This window comes from Cladophialophora yegresii (assembly GCF_000585515.1).
Source record: "Cladophialophora yegresii CBS 114405 chromosome Unknown aczIN-supercont1.4, whole genome shotgun sequence".
In the NCBI taxonomy this organism is placed as follows: Eukaryota; Fungi; Ascomycota; class Eurotiomycetes; order Chaetothyriales; family Herpotrichiellaceae; genus Cladophialophora; species Cladophialophora yegresii.
This window is the reverse complement of record NW_006913048.1, coordinates 1,353,851-1,376,807: the sequence shown is the minus strand read 5'-3', so window position 1 is coordinate 1,376,807 and position 22,957 is coordinate 1,353,851. Positions and strand designations below refer to the sequence as shown.

Here is a 22,957-nt window from a genome sequence, read left to right as displayed (position 1 = left end):
CCGGAGCGCAACTTGGGCACAAAGCGCCTCTCGGATAATTAGAACAAAGAAAAGAACTGTTTTTCGACCACCGACTCGGTACGGGGAAAGGAAATGATTCACTTCGCATGGATGCGGCGCAATATGCAGCCAGGGTCTGGGGACTCCGTTACCGACCACGGACCGAGTACACGGGCTAGAGAGAGTCGCGCCCTCCATACAGTAGGGAGTACGATGGGAGCTTGTGGTCCTCGGCATTATCCTTTTCGGTAAGGTTCCCGGCTCCTGTGCAGCGATCTTTCTAAGTATCCTTCGACAACTACGCTGCTGACAAGGTTGGGTAGGAGACGACAGGCGAATTCTCTGCAGATGGATACAGACAAGTCCATTGAGAAACATCAATTACCTAGTCACATTAATAGATGACCTACTTACTTAGCCAGTCCACCAACACGCGACAATAAAAGCTGGGAATCCCAACATCATGACCGCAAATAGAGACAACATCAAATAATTTACACATTCGCATTCGTGAAAAGCCCCAGTCCATTCCCGTTCCCATGCCCATCCATAACCTCCCTTTGGATCGTTCGACCCCATCAGCGCGTGCATCTCGCCCTGCTGTCCAAGTCCAGCCCGTCGACGTGCGAGGTGTCCATCCTGAGCAGCTGACGGTGTTGGTTTGAACTTCGGGGCCAGAAGCAACGGCAACGGCAACGGCCACTTCGCATTCACCTCCTCGTTCCGGTCTTTAATTCTTGTCCGCCTTGAGATATAATGCTGCAGGGCTAAGAGAAACTGCTCGGCATCATCATCACGCATCCCGAGCACGTCCATCACCCTCATGTCCTTTCCACGCGTTGACTTATTTCTTCTTACCGCCCCCGAGGCCAAGACTTTCGGCAACGCTGCCGAGTCCCAAGCCCCCGAGCAACTTGTCGACACCCAGGCCGCCGAGGATGCCGTTGACCAGTCCCCCAAGGCCCAGGGCGTTGAGCAGCTTGCCAACCAAGCCCAACACACCGGATAGAAGCAGGCCCACGGCGGCGATGATCTGGAACAGCGGCTCTGTCAACAATCCCCAGAGAGGGTTCAACTTCTTCTTCGCATGTGGCATGTCGGCAATGCGTTTCTTTGCGTTGTCGACAGTCTTGACAACCTGGGTGGTCAACTCCTTGAGACCTTCGGCGACGCGGTGCTCCTCTGGCGATGCCTCTCCAGATGCGGCCTTGGCTTTCGCGTTGGCGGCGATGTGGCCGTCGGGATCGAGACCACGGATAGCACCGTTACACTCGCCGAGGATGCGACCGCCTTCCTCGATCAGGGGCTTCACATCTTGGACAAGCTTCTCTTCATCGAGTTCGTCCTTGGGTGTGCGATCGGCTCGTTCGATGATCTGTATGCCAAGTTAGTTGGGAGCCGAACAACCATTTGCACACGGGCACTTACCTCTGTGATCTGCTTGCAGATAGGTTCCATCTTCTCCAACGTCTGGTTGATGATGCTGGAGATCTTCTTCGCAATCTCCCGCTCCTCTTCTTCCTTCATCTGTTCGGGCGTGGGTCCCTCATCTTCGACCTCTTCCTCGGGGATATTCTCCAGAAGCGTGCATTCACCAATCTTGTTGCCGTCTTGATCGACGACATATCCATTATCGTTGATCTCCTTGCCGATGCAGGCCAGCAGATTGCCCTCGGTGAGTCTGCCAATGACGTCGCCGTTCTTATCGCGAACCTCACCTTCCTTGTTCACGCGCAGACCGGCCATTGGCGAGACTTCGCGTTCTTTCTGTTCAGGTTCCCAGCGCTCGGCATGACCGATAACATTTCCGTTCTTGTCTGTAATGTCTCCATCGTCGTCGACCTTGCGTCCAACGAGCTTCTTGACATCTCCCTCGGTGACACGGCCAATGATCTCTCCCGCCGAATCTCTGACGTAGCCCTCCTTGTCAATGCTTGTAGACTCAAAGTTCGAGAACGGGCCCTCGGCGCGACCATCGTCGCCGCCAGCGATGAGTCTGGCTTTGCCAATGACCTTGCCGTCATTGGACCAGATTTGACCTTGCCCGTCAACCTTGCACCCAACCAGACGCTTGACTTCTCCTTCGGCGACTTCGCCAAAGATGGTGCCATGTTCGTCGACGACCTTGCCTGACTTGTTCACTGTCTTGCCGGCAAGGCTCGAGAGGTCTTCTTCAACGACTTCCTCTTCAGGCACCTCATAGGGCTCGACGTGACCCTTGACGTTTCCGTACTTGTCGATGATGTCTCCGTCCTCATCGACGGCGCGGCCGATAAGCTTCTTCCAGTCTCCTTCGACGACTTTGCCTACGACGTTGCCTTCATGGTCTTCAACGAAACCTTCTTTCACGACGATAAGACCCTCGAGACCGGCGAAGGGCCCTTCCGGTTTGGCTTCGCGCTCGCTTGGGGGGATAAGTTCCACGCGGCCGACGACTTCTCCTCGGTCATTCCAGATCTGGCCTTCTCCGTCGATCTTACGGCCGGCGAGCTCCTTGGGATTGCCCTCGACCAGACGACCGATGGGAACACCGTCAGGTCCAATGACGTTGCCTTGTTTGTTGGGAGTGAGACCCTTCAACTCCGAAAGGTCGATGTGCTCGGGCTCCGGTTCGGGTTCTGCTTCAGGCTCCTCGTAGCGCTCGGCGTGGCCGACAACGTTACCTCGCTTGTCGATGATATCGCCGTCTTCGTCCACAGCCCGCCCAACAAGCTTCTTAGCGTCTCCTTCTGTGATGCGACCGACCCTGTTACCATTCTCGTCCTCGACCCAACCGTCGGCCACAACAGTGAGACCTTCCAGACCGGCGAATTCAGCTTCTCCTTCAGCATCTTCTTGAGGGAGAGTCTTCGCCCGTCCGATGACGTGGCCCTTGTTATCCCAGAACTGACCTTCTGCATCGCAGACGGTACCGGCTTTCCAGAGCTTCTTGGCATCGCCTTCAACCAGTTCACCGACGATGTTGCCATTGCTGTCGACAATCTTGCCTGACTTGTTGATTTTGAGGCCTTCGAGGATGGACAAAGGAGGAAGACCATCATCGACTTCTTCGCCGGCTTCTTCATCGGCTTGCTCCTCTTCGGGCTGTTCTTGAGTGGTGAGTTCAACTTTCCCAATGACATTTCCGTCTTTGTCCAAGACCTCTCCTTTGTCGTTCAACTTCTTACCGGCGACAGCGGCAAGATCACCTTCAACGAGCTTGGCAATCTCTTCACCTTCCTCGTTGAGTACAAGACCCTTTTTGTTCACCTTCAGACCCTCGAGGACGGAGGTGTCCGGACCGTCGGGAGCAGCTTCCTCAATCGTCTCAACGAGGCCTTCCTCAACCGCCGCAGGGATGAACTCGACTTTGCCGATGACATTACCATCCTTGTCAAGGATCTCTCCATTCTCGTTGATCTTCTTGCCGCGTACGTCCTCGATATTGAAGCCTTCGGACAGTTTGGCGATGGCGTCACCGTCTTCATTGACGACCTCACCCTTCTTGTTGACTTTCAGGCCTTCGAGTTGAGCGAAATCAGGCCTGGCGGCCTTGTCGGCTGCATCCTTAGCCTCGTCAGCAGCATCCTCGGCCCCTTCCTGGGCATCTTCTGCTGCTTCTTTCGCTTCGCCGGCCGCATCAGCCTGGTCGCCAGCCTCCTGTGCTTGCTTCTCGGCCTCGTCCGCAGCCTTCTGGGCGTCTTCGAGCTCTTCCACCAAGTCTGGGTGGAGTTCTTTCATGGCTTCTTCAGCAGCTTCTCCTTCGACGACCTGGACACGACCAATAACGTTTCCGTCTTTGTCGACAATCTCGCCGTTCTCGTTGGGAATCTTGCCCTGGCATGCTTTCAAATCACCTTCGACAAGCTCAGCAAGCACTTCACCTTCGTCATCAAGGATCTTGCCCTTCTTGTTAAGCTTGCGGCCCTCAACGATCGTGAGGTTGGGCTTCAATTGCTCTGCAACCTCGTCAACCTTGTCGAGCGCTTGCTGAACGGCTTCTGGTTTGGCATCCTCGCCTGCTCCTTCGGCTTGGTCTTTCACAGCATCGGCGGCCTCGGGCACGACCTCAGCACGACCGATGACATCACCATCCTCGTCGAGCACCTCACCCTCAGCGTTGACAGTTCGGCCGACGAGGTCAGCCGGGTCGCCTTCCGTGATCTTACCTAAAGTGTTGCCCTCTTTGTCCTTGATGGCACCATCTTCTTGTACCTCGAGGCCCTCGAGGGCATCCAGGCCAGGCAGATCTCCGGCGGCCTCTTCCGCGGCTTGCTTGACTGGCTGGGGAACAACCTCGGCACGGCCAACAGCATCTCCATCCTCATCCAGGATCTCGCCCTCAGCATTTAGTGTCATGCCAACCAAGTCTGCTGGGTCACCTTCAGTGATTTTGCCAAGAACGTTTCCTTCCTTGTCGAGAATGTCGCCGTTTTCTTGCACCTCCAGGCCATCGAGGACGCTGATGTCAGGAAGATAGGTCTCGACAGCGTCTTCCGCTTGGTCTTGGACATCCTCTGCTGCATCTTCGGCATCCTCCTTGGCGCCATCGACTTCCTGCTCAGCCTGGTCCTGGGCATCGTCTGCTGTCCTGCTTCATTGTCAGTGCTTGAACGACGATTCGAGACGAACTCTGCCAACGGAGACATGCCATTCGCTTCAGGGTGTGAGTGGACTTACTCTTCAGCAGTTTCCTTTACTCCGTCGACTGCACCTTCGGCATCTGCATCCTCGGTGGCATCGCCGGCGGCGTCTTTCGCCTTGTCGGCAATGACGTTGGCACGACCCACCACGTCGCCATCTTCGTCGAGGATCTCACCATCGTCGCCGATCTCATAGCCTTCGAGGTCTGCCGGGTCGCCTTCCTCAAGTTTGCCAATCACTTTGCCGGATTTGTCTTTGATGTCTCCAGTGTCGCTGACCTTGAGACCCTTCAATGCTGAGAGGTCGACGGGTAAATCCTCTGTGGCATCCTCTGCGGCGTCTTCTGCAGTCTCCTCGACATCACCAGCCACCTTCTCAGTTTGATCCTTGGCACCGTCTGCAGTTTCCTTGAGATCATCGGTGTCTTTAGGTACATCGTCAGCAGCACCTTCGGCGGTTTCCTTTGCACCTTCTGCAGTATCTTCTGCAGTGTTCTGGACATCACCAGCCGTGTCTTCGGCCGCTTCCTTGGTGTCGTCGGCTGTATCCTCGGCAGCGCCTTGCACGTCACCTTTCGTAGCCTTGCCAGCACCGTTGGTAACAGTGTCTTTAGCGCCACCGACTCGGCCTGCGACCTTCTTGCCGGTTCCGGTCACACCTTTTGCGGCCTTACCGACGCCGCCAAGGGCACCTTTACCGCCATCTTCCGCCTCATCTTCGGCTTCCTCGGCGGCATCGGTGGTGCCTCCTTCGGTAGGAGCTTCTGTCTCCTCTTCTTCCTCGCCCTCGGTGCCCTCGTCCTTGGCGGCCTCCTTGCCTCCTCGGGCAGTCTCGCCGTCGTCTTCTTCCTCGTCGCTATCGGGAACAGGCTCCGGATTGGCTTCGGAGAGCTCGCTGGCGCCGGTATCGTCGCCCGGCTGGCTAACCTTGCCGCCCGGCTCCTCAGTGTCCTTCAAGCTGATTTGACCTTGGTCCTCTTCCTCGGTCTCCTCGGGCTTCTCGTCCTTAGGCTTCTCTTCCGTTGGCTTGGGCGTGTCTTCCTGCTTCGGACGAGAAGGCGTGTCAAGCTTCTTCGGCGTCGCTTTCGAGGAGCCCAGCTTGGGGGGTTTGCGACCGGGAGTACCACCTTCACCGGTCAGCTTGGAAGTAGACGACGAAGCGGGGCTCTTGCCGGTCTTCGTGGGGGTTTCGGGAGCGTTGGTAGCTCTACCTGCTGCTGGAGACGGCATCTTGCTTCTGTAGCTCCGGACGGTTTCTGGAGTCGACTGCTTCGACGAACGAGATTCCCGACTCGGAGTAGGCGGAAAGGAATAGTAAGCGTATGAAGCCGATGATAGTCGGTGCTGGTTGCTGGTCATTCAAAGGTAAGATTTCATGGGTTGGTCGCGTCTGCTGTCAGTTTCAGCTCCGCGAGGTATTTTGTTCCGTTTGGGGATAAACTGTTATACAATATGGGTACAAATTATTGTTTGGATGGACATGAAGGAACCAGAAAAGAGAGTCGCGCTGGATGAGGGAGAAGCATCTCGTCAAGTACCCCGTACACGTACAATGGAAAGCTCTCGACGTCATCGCTCAACAATGCCTTGGTATGGAGAGAGCTCCTGAGAGCTCCTTGTCCCTGCGCCACATTCCTTCCTCAGAGAGCTGCCACCAACCGCTCTGACGCAATGACATTATTGTCTGAACCAGTCCAGGTCAGCCGCAATGAGGCAGTTGGCGCCACAGTTCTCACGTTGCGGAGTCCGGAGATGATCGAAAGGTCGCTCCATCGAATGAGAGGAAGCATCAATGAGGAGGTGGTTGGACAGGCAGGGTTCTGAGGCACCACGGATTGGTGATCGAGTGGTGATGGGCAATCGTCCGCATAGCATGAGAGAAAAGAAGGTTTCTTGACAGGGAAATGCCATGCCTGAAACTTGGGTTGAGCAGGGGTCCCTGGACTCACGCAGCGGTGGCACAGCCAATAGACGTGTAGATGTCAGTGCCTCGCCCATCACGGGATTGAAGCCTGCCTGCTCACCTTTCAGGCGGATATGCTGACAGTCTTATCCGACGGCAGAGGCTGTCAGCTACACCGACCTCCGCCTCGTGCAACTTCGACAAGAAGTGACAGATTTCGCAGAGGCCAACCGTGACCGGCGTTTGAAGACTCGGTAGTTTTCCAGTGCTCGGGAGACTCGGAGAAGTGGAGGACTGCTGTGCGCCGTGGCTGAAAAGTGAAGCGAGACTTTCGGTCCGTTAGTGGCGTAACAGTGGGTGCTCGTGAGGCTTGACCCTTGACGCACCGCCGCAAGCCAGGCCCAAGAACAGGTTTTGGGAAGTCTAACTCTACGTTTGCGGGGTCCCTTCAATCAAAAACTGTTGTCCTTAAGTCGTCATCGCGAGTCTCATATGCGTAATTTCATCTCTCTCTCTCTTTTGCTTCGGGTAGCGGCGTCGAAGGTCTCAACTCATAGTTCCCAACACAGTCCCGGCTTCGAGGGAGCTGGTGCGATCCCAAGCAAGACGGCGCAGGGTATGGTCGTGTCGGCCGTGTAGAGTGACTGCGTTGTAGAATAGAATCTGTGCCATGTCCGAACGGGCTCAGAATGGTCAATCCGCGACTTGCCTAGCAGCAGCTGGGTTGATCATGCTTCACACTCATCGACAAGATGGATGGTTTGGCGCCACAGCACTCTGCTCCTGCGGAGGGGCGCAACGAAACGTGGGTGTGGCAACAAGACGCGCGGTCGGCTGCCGATAGGCGAGTAGCGGTGGGCTCTTTGGGCTAGCCGTTAGCGATCGACAGCACATGTTGGGCCCCCCGATCGGCATGGTGGGCACCCCTGGGCCGCCACTGGCGAAACGTGAGCCTGCCGAGCCCCAGGTTGCAGCCAACTTTTACCGCTGCCACATGCAGGCTTGACATCATCAGCCAACAAAGTCGCAGTGAGTCAGGGGATAAGCATGTCGGATTCTATCATCGATGTCAATGCTGTGCACCTATTTTGTGTCGATGCGAGTAGTCTGACGCTTCCGGGCGCTGGAAGGAGTAGACGGGCTTCTTCAAACGGCGGCTCAGTAAGGTCAATGCAGAAATTTGCATTCCAGAAAGGGAAGGCTTGTCCACGAGAAAGCAGGAACACCCGCGACTACTACCTAGTATCTCCGGTATATCGCATGTACTTTGCAAATCATCGGCCGAGAGCTCAGAAAAATACAGATTGTTGCCTGCTGCTATTCTGGATGTCATGCAGGTCTAGCTCTGGGCCAGAGCATTGCCGTCTCAGCGTCGCCGCTTCGAGTTGGGAAGAGAGTCACAGCTCCTTCAAACACCTTGGCGGGGCTGGCGGAGTGTTCGTACGAGGTACGCTGCACAGAGTACGAGTTACATACCAAGTACCTACAGGTAACTTTGTTCGCTGCATCCATGCGAGTACATGCCGTAAGCTCTTACCATGACGTAATTAATGAAAGGACCAATCCAGGAGGCTGGAACACCAGCAGGATTCACCGCGTCCTTGCCGCTTGGTTACGAATCATTATTCCCTTCTCACTCCGTACAAGGTACACACAAATCATATTCCGCGCCAATGTCACCTGCTGAAACTGAGGCGTCGCTCGAGCTCTGGCAATACGAGGGAGCCTGCTGACAGTTCTTGAAAGAACTGCAGTCTTCGGGTAGCTACATCCGAGACCTTTAGATCACCTTTTTGAGGTGCTACTCGACAGGGCACCGTAGTAGCTAGTGGCCTCGGGCGCCTAGGCCGTTAGGGCAAACCCAGCATGTACTGTAACTCAGCTCGGACGCTCCGCCCTGTGACTTTGCTGCCTGAAGCCTTGGTGCTTGTGCCATATGTAAGCATAGGTCTAGACGGAGATCCTGTCCAGCAAAAGCACGGTAGCGACCGAAACAATAGTAGTTGAAAACTATGGAAAAGCCATTCGTACCCTCTCCAGGCAAACCAGTCATCGCGGTGGCAGGCGCAACAGGGGGCCTGGGCACGCGCCTGACAGACACTTTCCTCTCGCCAGGACTGCGAGACAGACTCTCAGGAGTCGTGGCGCTTGCTCGTGGACACACCCCAAGCACAGAGAGATGGACGAAGCTGGACGCGGAGATCCGGATAATCGACGACGAGTGCGACGAGAATGACTTGATCATGGCACTAGACGGCGTTGATGTCCTCGTCAACGCGTGAGTTCTCCCGGAATAGCAAGCAAGCAACGGTGCCGACCTGGACATTAAGACTGATAAATGTTCGTTAGGATTTCAACGGTGGGAGCCTCTGTCCGGGATCAACTTGCGCGCGCGCTGCCAAAAACGTCGGTCAAGCTGTATTTTCCGTCCGAGTTTGGTGTCGACCATACGCTGCATGGCTTTGATATCCCCGAGTGGGATGGGAAGAAGCGCCATTACGAGCTGGCCAAGAAGGTACAGGTACAGCAAGAGGCAGACTTTCAGATGTGTAGACTGTTTGTCGGGCTCTTCTTGCATAGTGGGATCGGTCCGTGGTACGGGTTCCATACCTCGAAGGGCGTATACCAGGCTATTGGCAGTTTGGATCAGAGCAGCAGCTATACGGACATAGGCGATATTGCTCGCGTGGTTTGTGGGCTCGCTGAGCGGGCTGTTCGAGGGGAGAAAGTGCCTGAAGCGTTGCGTATTGCTGGATCACACGCCAGTTGCCGCCAAATAGCCCGAGAAATGTCTGCGGCTGGGTCCGGGGACATTGACTTGAAGACTGTTGAGCTAGACACGTATCGAGACAAGGCCCTCAGTCGCAAGTACGAGGATCGCGGTGCTATCGTATACCTGAGATTCCTCATGGGTGACGGCAGGGTTGATTACAGGCCGAAGGATGAAGGTGGACTGGGCAATGATAATGAGGTGGTCAATCCCTGGGAGCAGCAGTTCGTGTGGAAGACCGTACGAGACTTGGCCCATCAGAGTGGCGGAAGGCCGAATAGCGACGTATAGCGGTGTTTAGGACTCGAGGATGCAGATATTCGTCTCGTGGATTCATGGGAAATTCCCTTCCATGGGGCGGAGGTTGCCAGTTCAGCGTGCCATTCGTGCTGCGTTCCATGTGTCGAACTCCTCCAACATTTCATGAGTGATGCTCTTTGGCGTGTTGGCGACAGCTGTGCGGATGTCCTCGAGGCAGATGGTCTCGCGATTCTCATCAAACGCCACATCTCCGGCAGCTTGACAGATGGCAACGACTTCGGCTCCCGAGAATCCTTCTGTCCATTTCCCGAATTCTTCCACATCCGATTCTAGACCAGTTTCGCTCTTGTAGAGCCCTCCATCAAGCTGCTTCTTGAGGATCTCCTTTCTTGCCTCATGGTCCGGCGGGCCTATATAGACGACACTGTCGAATCTCCCAGGGCGCATCAATGCTGGGTCGATCTGTTGTGGCTTGTTGGTCGCTGCGACCACAAACACGTTTCTCAGCTCCTCGAAGCCATCCATTTCATTCAATAACGTGGTCAAGACATTTAAATCGCTGCCACTTCTTCCACGCGAGGCAATTGCGTCGATTTCGTCGAAGAAGATGATGCTGGGACTTGCCGCTCTGGCCTTCCGGAAGACCTCCCGGGTGGCTCTCTCGCTCTCTCCGACATACATTGAGATCAACTCTGCGCCTTTGACAGCCAGGAAGTTGAGACCGGCTTCAGTAGCTAGTGCTCGGACCAGTAACGTTTTCGAGCAGCCGGGCGGGCCGTACAGGAGCATGCCCTTCTTCGGCCTCAATCGGAGCTTCTTCATGCGGTCGGCGAACTTCAGTGGTCGTTCAATAGCGTTCTGCAGCTGGCGTTTGACTTCGTGTTGGCCGCCGATGTCGGTCCATCGAACATTAGGTGTCTCGAGGAAGATTTCTTGCAAGGCAGAAGGCCTTACGCGCTGCAGAGCGATGTCCAGATCAGCGGACTCGATGGCTGGCGTAGGAACTCCACCATCCTCCTCCCCTCCATATGGCGACAATCTGTCCCTTACCAGCTCAAGCGTCACACGTAGAAGGCGCCTGAGGTCAACGCCCACGTAGCCATGGGTTCTTTCTGACAGCTCTTGTAATTGTTCATCTGTGGGGAAACCCGCCGCACCTCGCAGGGCCAAAAGGATGTCCTTTCTCTGAGGAGCTGAAGGGATGGGCAACTCGACCTCGGCGGCGAACTTGCCCTCTGTCCGTAGCCGTTCGTCAATATCATTCGGATGGCGAGCTTCGGCTATAACCAGGACGGGGCTCCCTATGCTTCGTTTAAACATGGACTCGAGTTCGTAGATCGCTGTCGATGCTCCTGAAGCCCCCGCTTTGGCAAGCAGGTACTCTGATGGCACAATTACTAAACAAGGATCCTTCGACGAACCGACCTGCATTCCCGGTTTCCAAGTTATAATGGAGGGCCAACCTGATTCGGAAAGAGCTTCGATCAAGGCCGTCTTACCAGTGCCTTTCGCGCCATATAAGAGAATACCTTGCACCGGCTCATATGTGGACCAAACCCGTCTCACCAATGGCCGTAATACCCTGTTGATTATAGCCTGTAACTCCTGGATCTGAGTCTCGATACCTCCCAGGCGCTCTGCTTTGAGCTCGATATTGATGATGTCCCCGTGTCCATGGTTCGCGACAACGCGGAAAGTTGTGGTCGGCGTTACCCCAGCGATCATGGCATCATGGACTCCTACATCTTTTACGACAAATTCGACGGCGTCGCTGAGCCGAAGCCTCTGCGATATCACAAGATAATCGCCAGCCGGTGGAATGCTAGATGCAATATGCTTGCTCCAGAAGCGCATTTCTTGGTCATTTAGCAGAGGGTCCACTCTGCAAACTGTCACCACCCCAGCCTCATCGATGGGGCGTGAAGAGCGAGAAATTGTGATCTTGTCGCCGAGCTTGAATCCGTAAGCTTGTTGGAGAAGTTTGGACGTTTGGACGATGGTGTCTTTAAGGCCGAGCCCTAAGCCTTCCCAGGCAACGGCCAATTTACGCTTACCGTTGGATTCTTCCCCGGCCTTGATTTCACAGACATCGCCCGACTTCAACTTGAGGCTGAGCATGGACACTGCGGTCAACCGGACCCTAAACGGATCTTTATCCGTACCCGCAGGGCGTACGGTGAAGATGGACATTTTGGCAAATTTGAAGGATTGGTCAAGGTCATTGCGGCTGCTGGAGGAGAAATATTGAAGAGTGAAAGTCGAAGAACTTGAGCCTTGCAAATCTTGGCAAAACCTATCACGTGATTATTCAATGGGAGCGAGGAGGACGCGGTGTGCCCCTATTGCTGCTACCGTTGACAGTATGGCACGGCTGGAGGATGCCGCGCTCAATGAAGCCTTCATCACAGATCTTATTCATTCGAGTGACTCGAAAGAGCTCTTCCGACCGGCGCTGCGAGTAACTCGCTTGGTCATACCCCTCCCATCTGCTCTCTCGAGTCCCGTGGTTCCTTCCACGCCTGCAGGTACTTCGTCGGTAGGCTCTTCCTGAATCTCAGAAGGCCCAGGGACTTTCTCCCAGCCTTCGCCTGAGTCGGGTTTCGACGCTCCGGTGATTTCCTTGACCACTTTCATCCCTTCATTCTCCACGCCATTCCAGGCACCGCAACCACTGCATCTCCAGCGGCCCAGTTCTTCTGGGGATCTGATACCAGGAGGCGCTTGACCATTGACCAGGCGGCACCTGGAACACAGCAAGACCAACCTGTTCTTGGCCGCTGTCTCATCCTCGCCAAGCAGTACGTCGAGGATCCTATCGTACCAATGAGGCGTCTGTTGATAGGTTGTGCTCGTCTGCGGTGGGATTTCTGAGAACGCATTTGGCGCAAATCCTGGCGAGTCGGGAGTGATATGTGTGGGACTAGTTGCCATTGCGTCTACCATAACGGAAGATGTGTTGGGGGTCGGAGGCGTAGAAGGTCTGCTGGTCTTTCCATTAGATTGATGAGGAAGCGGGGTTGGCATATTTCTGCCTGGGATGTTGGCTGTAGGAGGAGGAGCAATTCCAGTCCTTTGCTGAGGCGGTTGGTCAGAGGGAGTATTGACCTTCCGCTTCGTACCCTGTTGTGGCTGTCTCGATGGTGTCTTGCTGGGCGGAGCGCCGCCATATTTCCGCAGGAGCTCCTCAGTGCTATCGTACTTCGTTGCTTTTTTGAGATCGGCAATCTTCTGCTCCCTTTGCTTCTGTAGATGTTCTAGATATGCTTGCTGCCGGCCTGCCCTCCAGTCGAAGAGAGCAGCGATGAGCTTTCGAATTCCATAAATGAGGACCGGTGCACCAACGAGACCGGCATAGTGATATGGGTTCCAATTCTGGGGCCCGAGGACAAGGACGACAAGAAGGGTATAGAGGAGATACGTGAGTGTGGTGTAGAGCGTCCATAGGGCTTTGACTCGACGGCCGCGACTGCGACTGGTGTCGAGTGCGAGGTTCGCGGCGGAGATCTGGGATGCGAGCTTTGAGAGCGCCTTCTCGAACGAGGCTGGGGAATTTGCATCTCCCTAGAGGAGGCTGTCAGTTGAATTGCAATTGATGCTGTTGTCCTCGTGCTCACCTTCCAAAGCCACGACATACTGGCTCGTCTCATTTGTGCTAGGACCGGATGTGCGACGGAGGAAGTTTCATTCCACTTCGACCGGAGGTCCTGTCAACGGAGACTCAGGTCTCTTGAGAACGGCATTGTGGGTTGTCTCAAGCGCATGCAGGTAGAGAACGTGATTTCACTGTGCACTTATTGACGACCGCCTGCGTCACAGGTATTTGGGGAAGCGCAACGTAACCCTCATCGGCGAATCGACAGGAACACGTAGCGGAACGAGGCTTCCGTAGCCCACGCCCGACGCGCATCGCAACTCACTTTGCATTCATCCCCTCGCTCCAATTAGGGCCAGTTCAATAATATCAAGCCAGCTTCCACCGTGGCAACTACGGGTTCCAAGGCAGCAATCTAAAGAGCGCATTTCCTCATCCCAACGCGCTTCGTATTTCAACAATCCACGACCGGTCCTTGTCCTCCCGTTCACCCTAACTCCTCCTCGACCACTCTCAAGTAGCTCAAGATGCCCAGCATGTGGTTGACAGATATGCAGAAGATTGGTGTGGCTTTCTGCTCCGGAGGCGGACTGTTCTTGTTCGGGGGAGTTCTCATGTTCTTTGATCGCTCCATGTTGGCAATGGGAAATGTATGCGCCCAGTGAAACCCTGAAACTTGCAAGTGAATCCTGACTGACATGCTCCAGATTCTGTTCCTGATCGGCCTTACCCTCATTATCGGAATCCAGAAGACGTTTGTCTTCTTCGCGCGACGCCAAAAACTCAAGGGCACGGCTGCCTTTATCGCCGGAATTCTCCTTATCCTGATACGGTGGCCTCTCACTGGCTTCCTGGTTGAGCTCTACGGCATCTTCGTCCTCTTTGGGGACTTCTTCGCTACGATCGCATCTTTCGCCGGCAATATCCCCGTCGTTGGTCCTTACATACAAATGGCCCTCCAAAAGATCTCGAGTGGTCGGCGGAATGCAGAACTGCCAGTATGAGGGATTGCGCAAGCATGTTTTGAATGCTTCACTGTTACCGGCTCTCCATGGACAAAGACCTGTCTGAGAGATACTCGCCAGAGACTTCAGAGTCGCCTACACCAAAGATACATGCGAAGACGGAGAGGTCAACATAATGCCCGTGCCATGAGCTTTTCGCTCCACATCAGCGCTACTGCGTCTGGGCACATATTCGACGAATTTGCCGCGGTCTGACTTTGATTGATCCGATCCATGCATCTCAGCCACGATGCCATGTCTGACCTGAGCAATAAGCATGCTTGACATGCAGCGGCACGAAGACATATGCTCCTCGCAAGCAGAGAGCCCAGTCCGCTCGCCTACGCGCCGCAAGCTCCATCCAGTTCGGTCCGCCTCAGCTTGATGCAGAGACAGGGTCGCATATGACCGCCAGATAAGGGCTAGAAAGAACTGAAAGTGTAGGGCCCTAGGATGTCCTCATCCAACTGTTCGAGGCAAAGGACAGGCGGCGGCGAGAAGCCAGGGGAGCCGCAGACGTACCTGAGAAGAGATGATGTCCGCGTAAACCGTTGAGTCGAGATCATTAGCATCGCTGCCATGTGCTCCACTAGGAGTCCATGATGGTTATGCCGCCCTGCCTTTCAGACAGCAAGCGGTGTTCATGAACTGCTTGCGTACCTAGGTACCAAGCCTGAAAATCCGCTACAGTATCCCGATTTCATCATCCACTTTTCCCGCTTCGGCTTGGTCTGACTCCAAGTGCTGATCCTACTTCAATTATTTACCTGGCATGATCTGACATTCCATGAATCCAGCTAGTCAATACGCTCTCTATAACTGAGAGTAGCCTCCACCACCGCTTTCAATGCTCCCTCCCGGCCACCCTACAAACGCGCCCAACCCATGGGCATTGACATCTGGCGCCGTTGCCAACAAGTCATACCCCATGCCCATGCTCCACAGCATGTCGTCTTCCGTCTGCCAGCCGCCGAACGTGCCCGCCGAAGTTGGCTGTGAGTGAGGTGACAGCGCATAAGGGTCGAATCCGGCCCCATTGGAGGGTTGCTGTTGCTGCTGCGCTCCGGAGCCCGTGGGCGTAAACGCCGTGGGACTCGCCGTGGTTTGCTGCGGATGCAGGAGATTCGGCGTGTTGGTCCGGCTCGAACTGGCATATATCTCCGGTGGTCGGGAGTATTCCTGTGCAGTTGGATGCTGTGCCGAATAGGGGGTCTCTCTCCCTCCATTCTGCCGCATACTCGCTGCCGAAGCGTCGAGTGATCCGTATCCGGCGCCCATACCGTTCTCGCCCGGTCTGCCCATGTTGCGTTTCAACAGCCGCTCGAACCCATCTGCCATGGCGTATAAAATGTGACCCTTGCCCGCGCGGCAGCTCCGGAAGAGCGCAATCACGCCCTCGATCAGGGGTTTCGTCTTCGTCTCCGCGTCGATGGTCACGCCGATGCCTGTCCAGCGACTGCTCATCTTGATGAGAAACACGACGGCAAAGGCGATCACCGTGTGGAGATAGAGAGGCACGCCGACCATGCTATCGCGGATGAAGGGCTCTTCCAAGACGATGGTCAGGATCTGATGCGCTGAGGAGATTGCGTGGCTGGCGAGGGGCCGGAGAGCCGAAGGAAGTGTATTGGTGCTAGAGATTGTGAAGAGGGAGCGACCTCGGAGAGCAAGAGAGTTAAGCATCATGGAGGCAAAGTGGTAATGTAGCTCCACGCCTGCATACATCGCCCGTGTTAGAAGGGCCGAGATAGAAGTATAAAGAGCCAGAAAAGGATGGTTAGGTGGGGTGGTCTGTAGCTTACCGACGGCAGGATAGTCTCCCACGTGGGCATCTCTGTTCAAGGCATGGCGAAATTGGTATCTCCAGCGATCCAGGTCCTCGATGAAACGCTGATGCGTCAATAGCGTAACGTCGTCTCCGTCCATCAATCGTTCGGCTTCCAGTCCAAAGTGGTTGTACGCTTTGCTCAGGATGATGAACAATGTCACCTGAGACAATACCCGGCGGTCTGAGGGCGTGCATTCCGGCGCGTTGAGGAATACATTATATTCTTTGATGGCTTGCAGTTCAGCCGTCACGGGCGGCCGTCCATACGCGATGCTGAAGTGATGGTCGAGCACGTATAGCAGATACCACAGTCGCGCGCGTTCAAAGGCATGTTCTCGTTCAGACGGGGATTGTTTCTGCGAGTACAGCGCCTTGAAGAATGCTTGGTGTAGGTTCAACTCGGTGGCAATGCGCACACAGTGGCCGGACAGTTTCCAGCTTAAATCGGGGAGCCAGAAGGCCGCGATACACAGCGCGCGAATATCTTCGAGGGTATGGAATCGATCAAAGAAGGAGGCAGCAATCAAGTCGCGGAGCTGTTTATGTGCCGTGGCGTGGATTTTCTCCTTTCCGGGGATATGCAACGATGTGACTGTGATGATGGCTGTGAAGAACAATGTCGACGATTCGCGAACGGAGAGTAAACTGCGGGATTCGTGCACTGTCGCGTCGAACAGATAGCGGGAGAGGGATCTCTTGAATAGGTCAAACATATCTTCCGCTTCTTCCACGGAGATGATGCCCATAGAAACCAGGTCGTTTTCCATGTTCTTCTTCGAGTTGCGCCGTGCCGGATCACCGTACTTTAGACGGCTTCGTAACGTGTTGAGCTGGGTGACTTCGAATAAGCTGCCCATCGGTGCCGGGGCGACTTCATGGGCATCGTCTTGGTTCATCGGCTCCCGGGAATTTTCCCGCGTTGTTTGCGCATTCGAGTCCGCGGGCACAGGGACCGCCAGCATCGGGGGAGGAGGCTGTAAATGTTGAGATGGATGCGTCCGAGAGTAGGACTCCAAGGCGGGCATCTTCAGCCGCGAGAGGATGTCCTCGACGGCTCTGTCCAGGCGGACTATCGACGGATGTGGATTTTCGCCATCGTCGTCCAGACTTACCCTCATGCGCTTCGAAGTAATGCAGTCCAGACCAAGGCGTTGACATCTGGAGCATCCGGCGTCGCCCCGCTCGAGACTGTCGCACTTGACCTTCAATTTGCGGCAGGCGAGACAGGCCCGTCCTTTGCGCGACACGTGAGGCTCCGAAGGCAGGTGATCGGCAGACCTCTTGCGACTGTGCATAGGTGATTGATTAGTCGGACTCTCGGCCACAGAGCCCGTCCATGATGGTTGGCGCGCAACATGACTGAGTTGCGGACTTGATTCGGGTGGGGCCTGCTGAGCGTGATCCTTGGTGTCGGTCATCTCGACGCATGCATCAGGCAACAGCAGGACTACAGGATGCGCTGGGGCAGGAAGTGGACAGAAGGTGCAAGCAGAATTGAAGACCGATTCGATGGCCGGCGTGTATTGGAAGAGTCAATTGACTTTGACTGGGCTGTCAACACGAAAGCTCATTCCCCAACGGCAGGAAAGAACGGGTGCTCCCCCACCACGCGAAGAACTCCGCCTTCCCAGCCAATTAGAGGCCGCAATCTCCGCAATTAGCCGACAGCTAGTTTGACGACTGTTCAGCTGGCAAGCGCGTCTCTCTCTGTTACAGAGATGAACGAAGCTTCATTACGCTCTCACTGGTGGATGACTGAGCTTCATGATCCCTTCACTGATAGATGAACGACCTCATCAAGCCTTTGTCTTCAAGTCCCAGCCTCATAGACCAAGATCAACCGCTGCCCTCACCACTCAGTGTTTTAGGACTATTCTGGTAGCTCTCCCGCTCGTTGGTTTCCAGCTCCGCCGATGTGAAGTACAGTAGGTGCCCATGCTCGATCGCGCCTGCTAAACTCAAGCACCACCGGCACGTGCACTATCCTCAGCTTGTGCACCATCGACTCCAAGAGTCGAAAGCGCATGTTCCATCAGACTGTTAACGTTCTCGGCAAATCTACGGAGATCTCTCTTTTGTCTTTGAAAGCTCGCCAGACCTGCAATCAGACGGGATGAGTCCATGTCGGCCCACTCGATGGGATGTGCAGGTAGTTCATTGTTGTTTGCGGGGTCTGCAGCGTCCGATTGTCGTCTCACTCTTACAAAGGCTCTGATATGTCTTGCTGCGGTTTTGATGACGACTTGTCCCGGTTGAAGGCTGGCTCCAGTTGTCTCGCTTGCTCCAAGATAATTGTGCACAGCTCAACAGTTCGAGTTTGTCATCAACTCCCATGTGGGTGTTCGTGCGTGTGGCGCGGTTGATGATAATGTGGGCTTCATGCTTCTTTCTGATGTATTCTGCAGCGCAGTGTTCAGTGGCGGCAATCACTGCATCCAAACTCCACCTCAAAGGCAAGCCCCACGAGCCACCCATGGTGAGGTCGTCCTCCGAGATATTTATATCGCTGTCGGTAGGGCTTGCAGGGGAAGGTGTTTGCTGCGTTTCCGAGCTGCTTTCTTCCGCACGATCCTGGTCCATGACCGTTTCTTCTGGCACGCTTTGCAGGGGCATCTTACACTGCTTGTATAGCGAGCGATGGGATGACTACGGAACCGGAACTCTTGGTAAGTCAGCGTTTCGCATCTGACGCTGAGGATGGGTATGTCTTGACCAGTCTGCAGAGTAACAAGAAATCTACGCGTCGGCGTTCGCCTTGTGAGCGCTCACTGTTGGTCGTGGACAGTCCTTCCAGTAAGTATTATGCCCTTCTTGTTGCCTGGCTTGGACAATAGCGGTTCATGAATTATGTAATAAAATTGCATGGACCGTCAAAAGACAGGATGGAACCCTCAAAATCGTCGGACCAAGAGGTTGCAGTTACAGTGGTGCAGAAATATATATCCAGGAGGCGCTAAGGGCTCACCGACCACGTGCAGAATAGCAGATGGATTTGCCCTTCAATCAAGTGATTGAAGCAACTGACAGACGAGAAAGACGTCGGTATTGACTCATTATGGTATGTTGTCCTTTGCATGAACACCTTGCATGAACACTTTGCATGAACACTTTGCATGCTTCTTGTCGTCTCCTAAACAAGGCTGACAATCATTGCTCATTGGTAGAATGCCGCTACCCATAAGCAGAAGACCACGCAAGCTCTGTTCAGTCGAGTCCTCCCGAAGCCCCAATTGCGTGCCCACGGCCGGTGGCCTCCAATACTGTCATTGGCAGGGGACTCTCAATGTTTGACCAATTCGCCTTAACCATCTCCTCAATGTTGGCGATCAGGAGATACACCAAGCTAGTTGCTTCTGCGCAGGCCACGCGGCATCGCACAGCGGTCACACCAATGAAGCCCACTACTGCCACCTTTTAAAAGCTCCTAACCGCCGTAGTTGAGGTGATCCAGAGTTCGCACCCAGGCGAAGGTCGGTGAGGCATCTGCAAGTACTTCCCTATCCGTGTTGAACGTCTTGACTCGGCAATTCAACATTCCTTCCGCTGTAAAGAATGCCGAGACGAGCTCTTGCAAACTTAACAACTCTTTCTTGGCTCCACCCTCCTCTTCCAAGATGTCCGCGATATCATCCTTCACTTGAGTAACGCTGTCGACTGTATCCGTTGTATCCCTGCGGAGGGCCCGCTTCTTGCTCAACAAAAAAGAAAGGTCTTTCTCTGGAGCCTTCAAAGCCGCTTCCACGAAACGTCGCTCGACGACTCTGTTTTCTGTCTTCTCGAAGCTGGTCTGGTAGATGAAGTACGCCTTGTGGATGACACGGTCGATGCGCTCTATTTCATCCACAATAGCTAGGGCTTCGGCAGCAAAAGGAAGGAGGACTTGAGCAGCTTTATGGTACACCTTGTGAACCCTGAGTACCTTCTCCGCATATTCTCTCTCAGCCGCAGGAAGCAATCCCATGAAGTCTGTAGTATCCATATTAAGACGGTCCTGCGTCAATGACAAGCATTTAGCAATCTTCCGTGACGTGGCTTCGCTGGTAGGAGTTACTTCGGGTGAATCCGACTTCGTGTTCAGTGGCTCAATTGTCGCCATGTCTGTCGCTTGTCTTTTGTTCGACGCTGCTTCATTGGTGTTCGAACGGAGCTTGCGCTTCGGCATTCTGAGAGTCGTGAAAAAACTTAGAGCAGGGGCACCCTTGTACTCTTGGAGAGACTGAACCAGAGCTGAATTGAGGCCGTTAGTTATCTGCAGAGAGGAGGAGGTGGAGGTGACCAGATCATCGAGCGCGAAGTCTTTACCGGGTATCAACAAGATGATTGGGCGAGCGATGAAGACGTGCGTGATCGATTGAGGAAAGAAAGCGATGGTCGTGGAAGGAGACAATGAGATTTATCTCAATGAGAAGTTCATGACTTTGAGAAGCAAACTTGATGTGGCAGAAAGAGGACTGAGAGTCCGCACGGACAGTTTAGCTATGACTCTGCAAAAGTTCACTTGAGCGCCGCCAGCTGATCTTTAACTACTGAATCAGAACTGAAGAAAGCCCAGTGCAAGAGAACTCGATGCCCGTCCTTGCTTATACTCCCAAGCCGTGGGCACCGAAGCTTTGGTCGTTCCTGCTCTGGTGCCTTTAGGCTGCTTGCCCTCGAGGTCATAAAGCCAGCTTCGACTCGTCCTGATTGTGTGCCCACGGTTCCCCTCTGATGGCAGGGCCAGTCTTTCACAAGCAGAGGCGGTATGTGCTCCTTGCTCGCTCTTCAGCACCCCTATCTTCTTCCTCCTGGTTGCCCAGTGGCCAGAGCATGACCCGCCTTGTGATGCTCCAGAAGTACTACCGTCCAATTTCATCTTCGTTGTAATTGTCGATCACTGACCGTTCATCGCCATTCTCGCCGCATCTCGGGCTCTCGTTTGAATCTGCTCACGACGGAAAGCTGCCCATAACTGCACATCGGCGAAAAGCTCGTTGAAGACATCAACATCTGCCTTAAGCTTCCCATGAGTCCTGTCGAACACGTCGACGACAGCGGTTGCCAAGAGGATGGTGCCGTCTATGTCTTGGCGCATCAAGTCTTCAAGGTCAGATGTACTGATGCTGAGGTAGATTTCCATGCCTTGATTCGCTTTCTGCCGATATTCTATCAACTTGTTGAAGAAAGCCCTGCTTTCGGGGATGAGAGTTTCGAGGGCCATGCCGAGCATGCCCATACGGAGATCTTCTTCTATGAACGGAGCAATGACGAGCGGTCGAACAAGTCTCATTGCTGTGCGGAATCTCTTGGTAAGAGCCCGGACTTTTCGCCCCAAGGACACAGCTTCGCCTGCCAGGGGGAGCAGGATCTTGACGGACTCGGTAAGCTCCCTCAGTCCGGGAAAGTCCTGTGCTTGACGTTCTCCTGTTTGACCATCGGGCTCGTCAGCAGTGGACTGGGTCGCCTCCTCCTCATGTCCAGTGGCCATTGCGGCGCGGTGTTGTCGTTCCGGGCTGGGAAGTGATGCTTGGGCTCGAGGCACGCTGTACCTGATTGCGTTGAAAGAGGTCTTAGAGGGCGTTGGACAGTCTTGCTCGCGGTTCTTTCAGGGTCAGAGGAACATCCAGGGTGCGGGAAGGGGAAGAGATGTCTTCATGTATAGAGACAGGACAATGTGCACGTTATCGTCCACGGCGCCGGGGACGACGCCAGGGCGACGAGCCATCCCAGTGCTTGGCGGCCGCGTTATCTTCACGTCAGAGCGTCGCTATCAGGTCCGATGGCGCGGATATGCTCCTGACGCTTCTACCACGAGCCGACATGTCCTCTCTGACGACCTGTTCCCAGGAAACTCGCCGAAGATGTCGTCCTAGACACCTCAGAGACTACTGGATGGCTGGGGAGGCGTAGCTGATGGTGGCAGCAAGGCTGAGTCTTGGCAGGGGACTGTCGGCACCTTTGGTACTTTGGAGCTTTAGAAAGACGTAAATAAAATAATAAATGGCTTGAAAAGGTGTGATGACACCCATTCCTCGAAACCCACTCAGTTTCGTACCTCAATTTCGCAGAATGGCAAGGTACGGTAATTAGCACGTGAAACATCTGCCGTCCAGTCTGATAAATAGAGGTGCGTGGACTAGCCGCCAGTGTTTTCTCTCCAGGGTCAAATTAGTCAATCACGGAATGCTATCGTCCCGCTGAGCACTACTCATTGTCTTTGTTCTCTTTGCTACTATGCCGTCGCTACCCTCTTCGTAGTAAACCTAGTCCCTCCTAGCCACCTTCCCCATCACCGTTACCGTCGTCAGCGAACCCAAACCCCCAGCACCAGAGACCGCCAGAAAGTCCCAACCGCAAGCGCGCCCGTCTGCCAGCGTCCGCCAACTGACTGCCCCCAGCCCCCGCCCAAGTAGGCCACTGCTCAGCCCTTCCCGCAGCCACCATGCCAACGGCCCTACAGTTTGAAATGATGTCCTCTAACGGCCCTGCCTTGGAGTCTATCCCTCGCATCTCCTCAGTGACACTTGTGGCGGACATCTCGCATGCCGCGAGGAGAAGCTCGGTCGGCATTTCTAGACCCTCCCAGCGGAGCGGGCCCAGGCAGGAAGCGAACGTCTCCAAGTCCTGCACGTCGCCTTCCATCAGGGGGTTGCCAGGCTCTGCGTCAGCGCCGTAAGCCGTGACGTGATGGCGAGGATGGTGTTGATGTCGCGCCTGAGCTGGGCATTGAAGGCCTCCTCTTTGGTGTGGGTTTGAATGTGGGTTTGTGTGATTCCTGGGACACTTCGCCGGAAGAAAGGCCGTCGTTGTCTCTGTGCTCCTCGATCGCCTTGTGGCCTTGGCTGGAGGGCTCTTTGGCGCGTCAAGTCGTCTAGGTGAGCGCGCTCTCTTGTGTTCCGCCATCTGTGCTGCGCCATGGCTTGGTGTCGTGCATGGGGTTCGGAGAAGGGATCTGTTCAACCGCGGATAATCAGGGTGTAGTCACTGCAGTGTCATTTTCC

General features: G+C 54.7%; 8 protein-coding genes across 8 annotated transcripts; 2 read left to right on the top strand and 6 right to left on the bottom strand.

Annotated features, from left to right (window-relative positions):
- Positions 1 to 844: 844 nt before the first annotated feature.
- Positions 845 to 5,852, bottom strand: A1O7_05824 (uncharacterized protein; the record flags this gene model as incomplete). The annotated part of the gene is made up of 3 exons (XM_007759832.1): positions 845 to 1,375; positions 1,429 to 4,570; positions 4,660 to 5,852. The coding sequence occupies 3 exons, from the start codon at positions 5,850 to 5,852 to the stop codon at positions 845 to 847; spliced, it is 4,866 nt and encodes a 1,621-aa protein (XP_007758022.1).
- Positions 5,853 to 8,537: 2,685 nt separating this feature from the next.
- On the top strand, positions 8,538 to 9,586 carry A1O7_05823 (uncharacterized protein; the record flags this gene model as incomplete). Its single annotated transcript, XM_007759831.1, has 2 exons — positions 8,538 to 8,803; positions 8,875 to 9,586. 2 exons carry the CDS (start codon positions 8,538 to 8,540, stop codon positions 9,584 to 9,586), a joined length of 978 nt encoding a protein of 325 aa, XP_007758021.1.
- An 81-nt stretch (positions 9,587 to 9,667) lies between these two features.
- A1O7_05822 (uncharacterized protein) lies at positions 9,668 to 11,746 on the bottom strand (the record flags this gene model as incomplete). The annotated part of the gene is made up of 1 exon (XM_007759830.1): positions 9,668 to 11,746. The coding sequence occupies one exon, from the start codon at positions 11,744 to 11,746 to the stop codon at positions 9,668 to 9,670; it is 2,079 nt and encodes a 692-aa protein (XP_007758020.1).
- A 225-nt stretch (positions 11,747 to 11,971) lies between these two features.
- On the bottom strand, positions 11,972 to 13,188 carry A1O7_05821 (uncharacterized protein; the record flags this gene model as incomplete). Its single annotated transcript, XM_007759829.1, has 2 exons — positions 11,972 to 13,117; positions 13,171 to 13,188. 2 exons carry the CDS (start codon positions 13,186 to 13,188, stop codon positions 11,972 to 11,974), a joined length of 1,164 nt encoding a protein of 387 aa, XP_007758019.1.
- Positions 13,189 to 13,675: 487 nt separating this feature from the next.
- On the top strand, positions 13,676 to 14,152 carry A1O7_05820 (uncharacterized protein; the record flags this gene model as incomplete). Its single annotated transcript, XM_007759828.1, has 2 exons — positions 13,676 to 13,798; positions 13,856 to 14,152. The coding sequence occupies 2 exons, from the start codon at positions 13,676 to 13,678 to the stop codon at positions 14,150 to 14,152; spliced, it is 420 nt and encodes a 139-aa protein (XP_007758018.1).
- An 813-nt stretch (positions 14,153 to 14,965) lies between these two features.
- A1O7_05819 (uncharacterized protein) lies at positions 14,966 to 17,398 on the bottom strand (the record flags this gene model as incomplete). Its single annotated transcript, XM_007759827.1, has 2 exons — positions 14,966 to 15,867; positions 15,955 to 17,398. 2 exons carry the CDS (start codon positions 17,396 to 17,398, stop codon positions 14,966 to 14,968), a joined length of 2,346 nt encoding a protein of 781 aa, XP_007758017.1.
- Positions 17,399 to 19,404: 2,006 nt separating this feature from the next.
- On the bottom strand, positions 19,405 to 20,142 carry A1O7_05818 (uncharacterized protein; the record flags this gene model as incomplete). The annotated part of the gene is made up of 1 exon (XM_007759826.1): positions 19,405 to 20,142. The coding sequence occupies one exon, from the start codon at positions 20,140 to 20,142 to the stop codon at positions 19,405 to 19,407; it is 738 nt and encodes a 245-aa protein (XP_007758016.1).
- A 708-nt stretch (positions 20,143 to 20,850) lies between these two features.
- Positions 20,851 to 21,444, bottom strand: A1O7_05817 (uncharacterized protein; the record flags this gene model as incomplete). Its single annotated transcript, XM_007759825.1, has 1 exon — positions 20,851 to 21,444. One exon carries the CDS (start codon positions 21,442 to 21,444, stop codon positions 20,851 to 20,853), a length of 594 nt encoding a protein of 197 aa, XP_007758015.1.
- Positions 21,445 to 22,957: the final 1,513 nt, after the last annotated feature.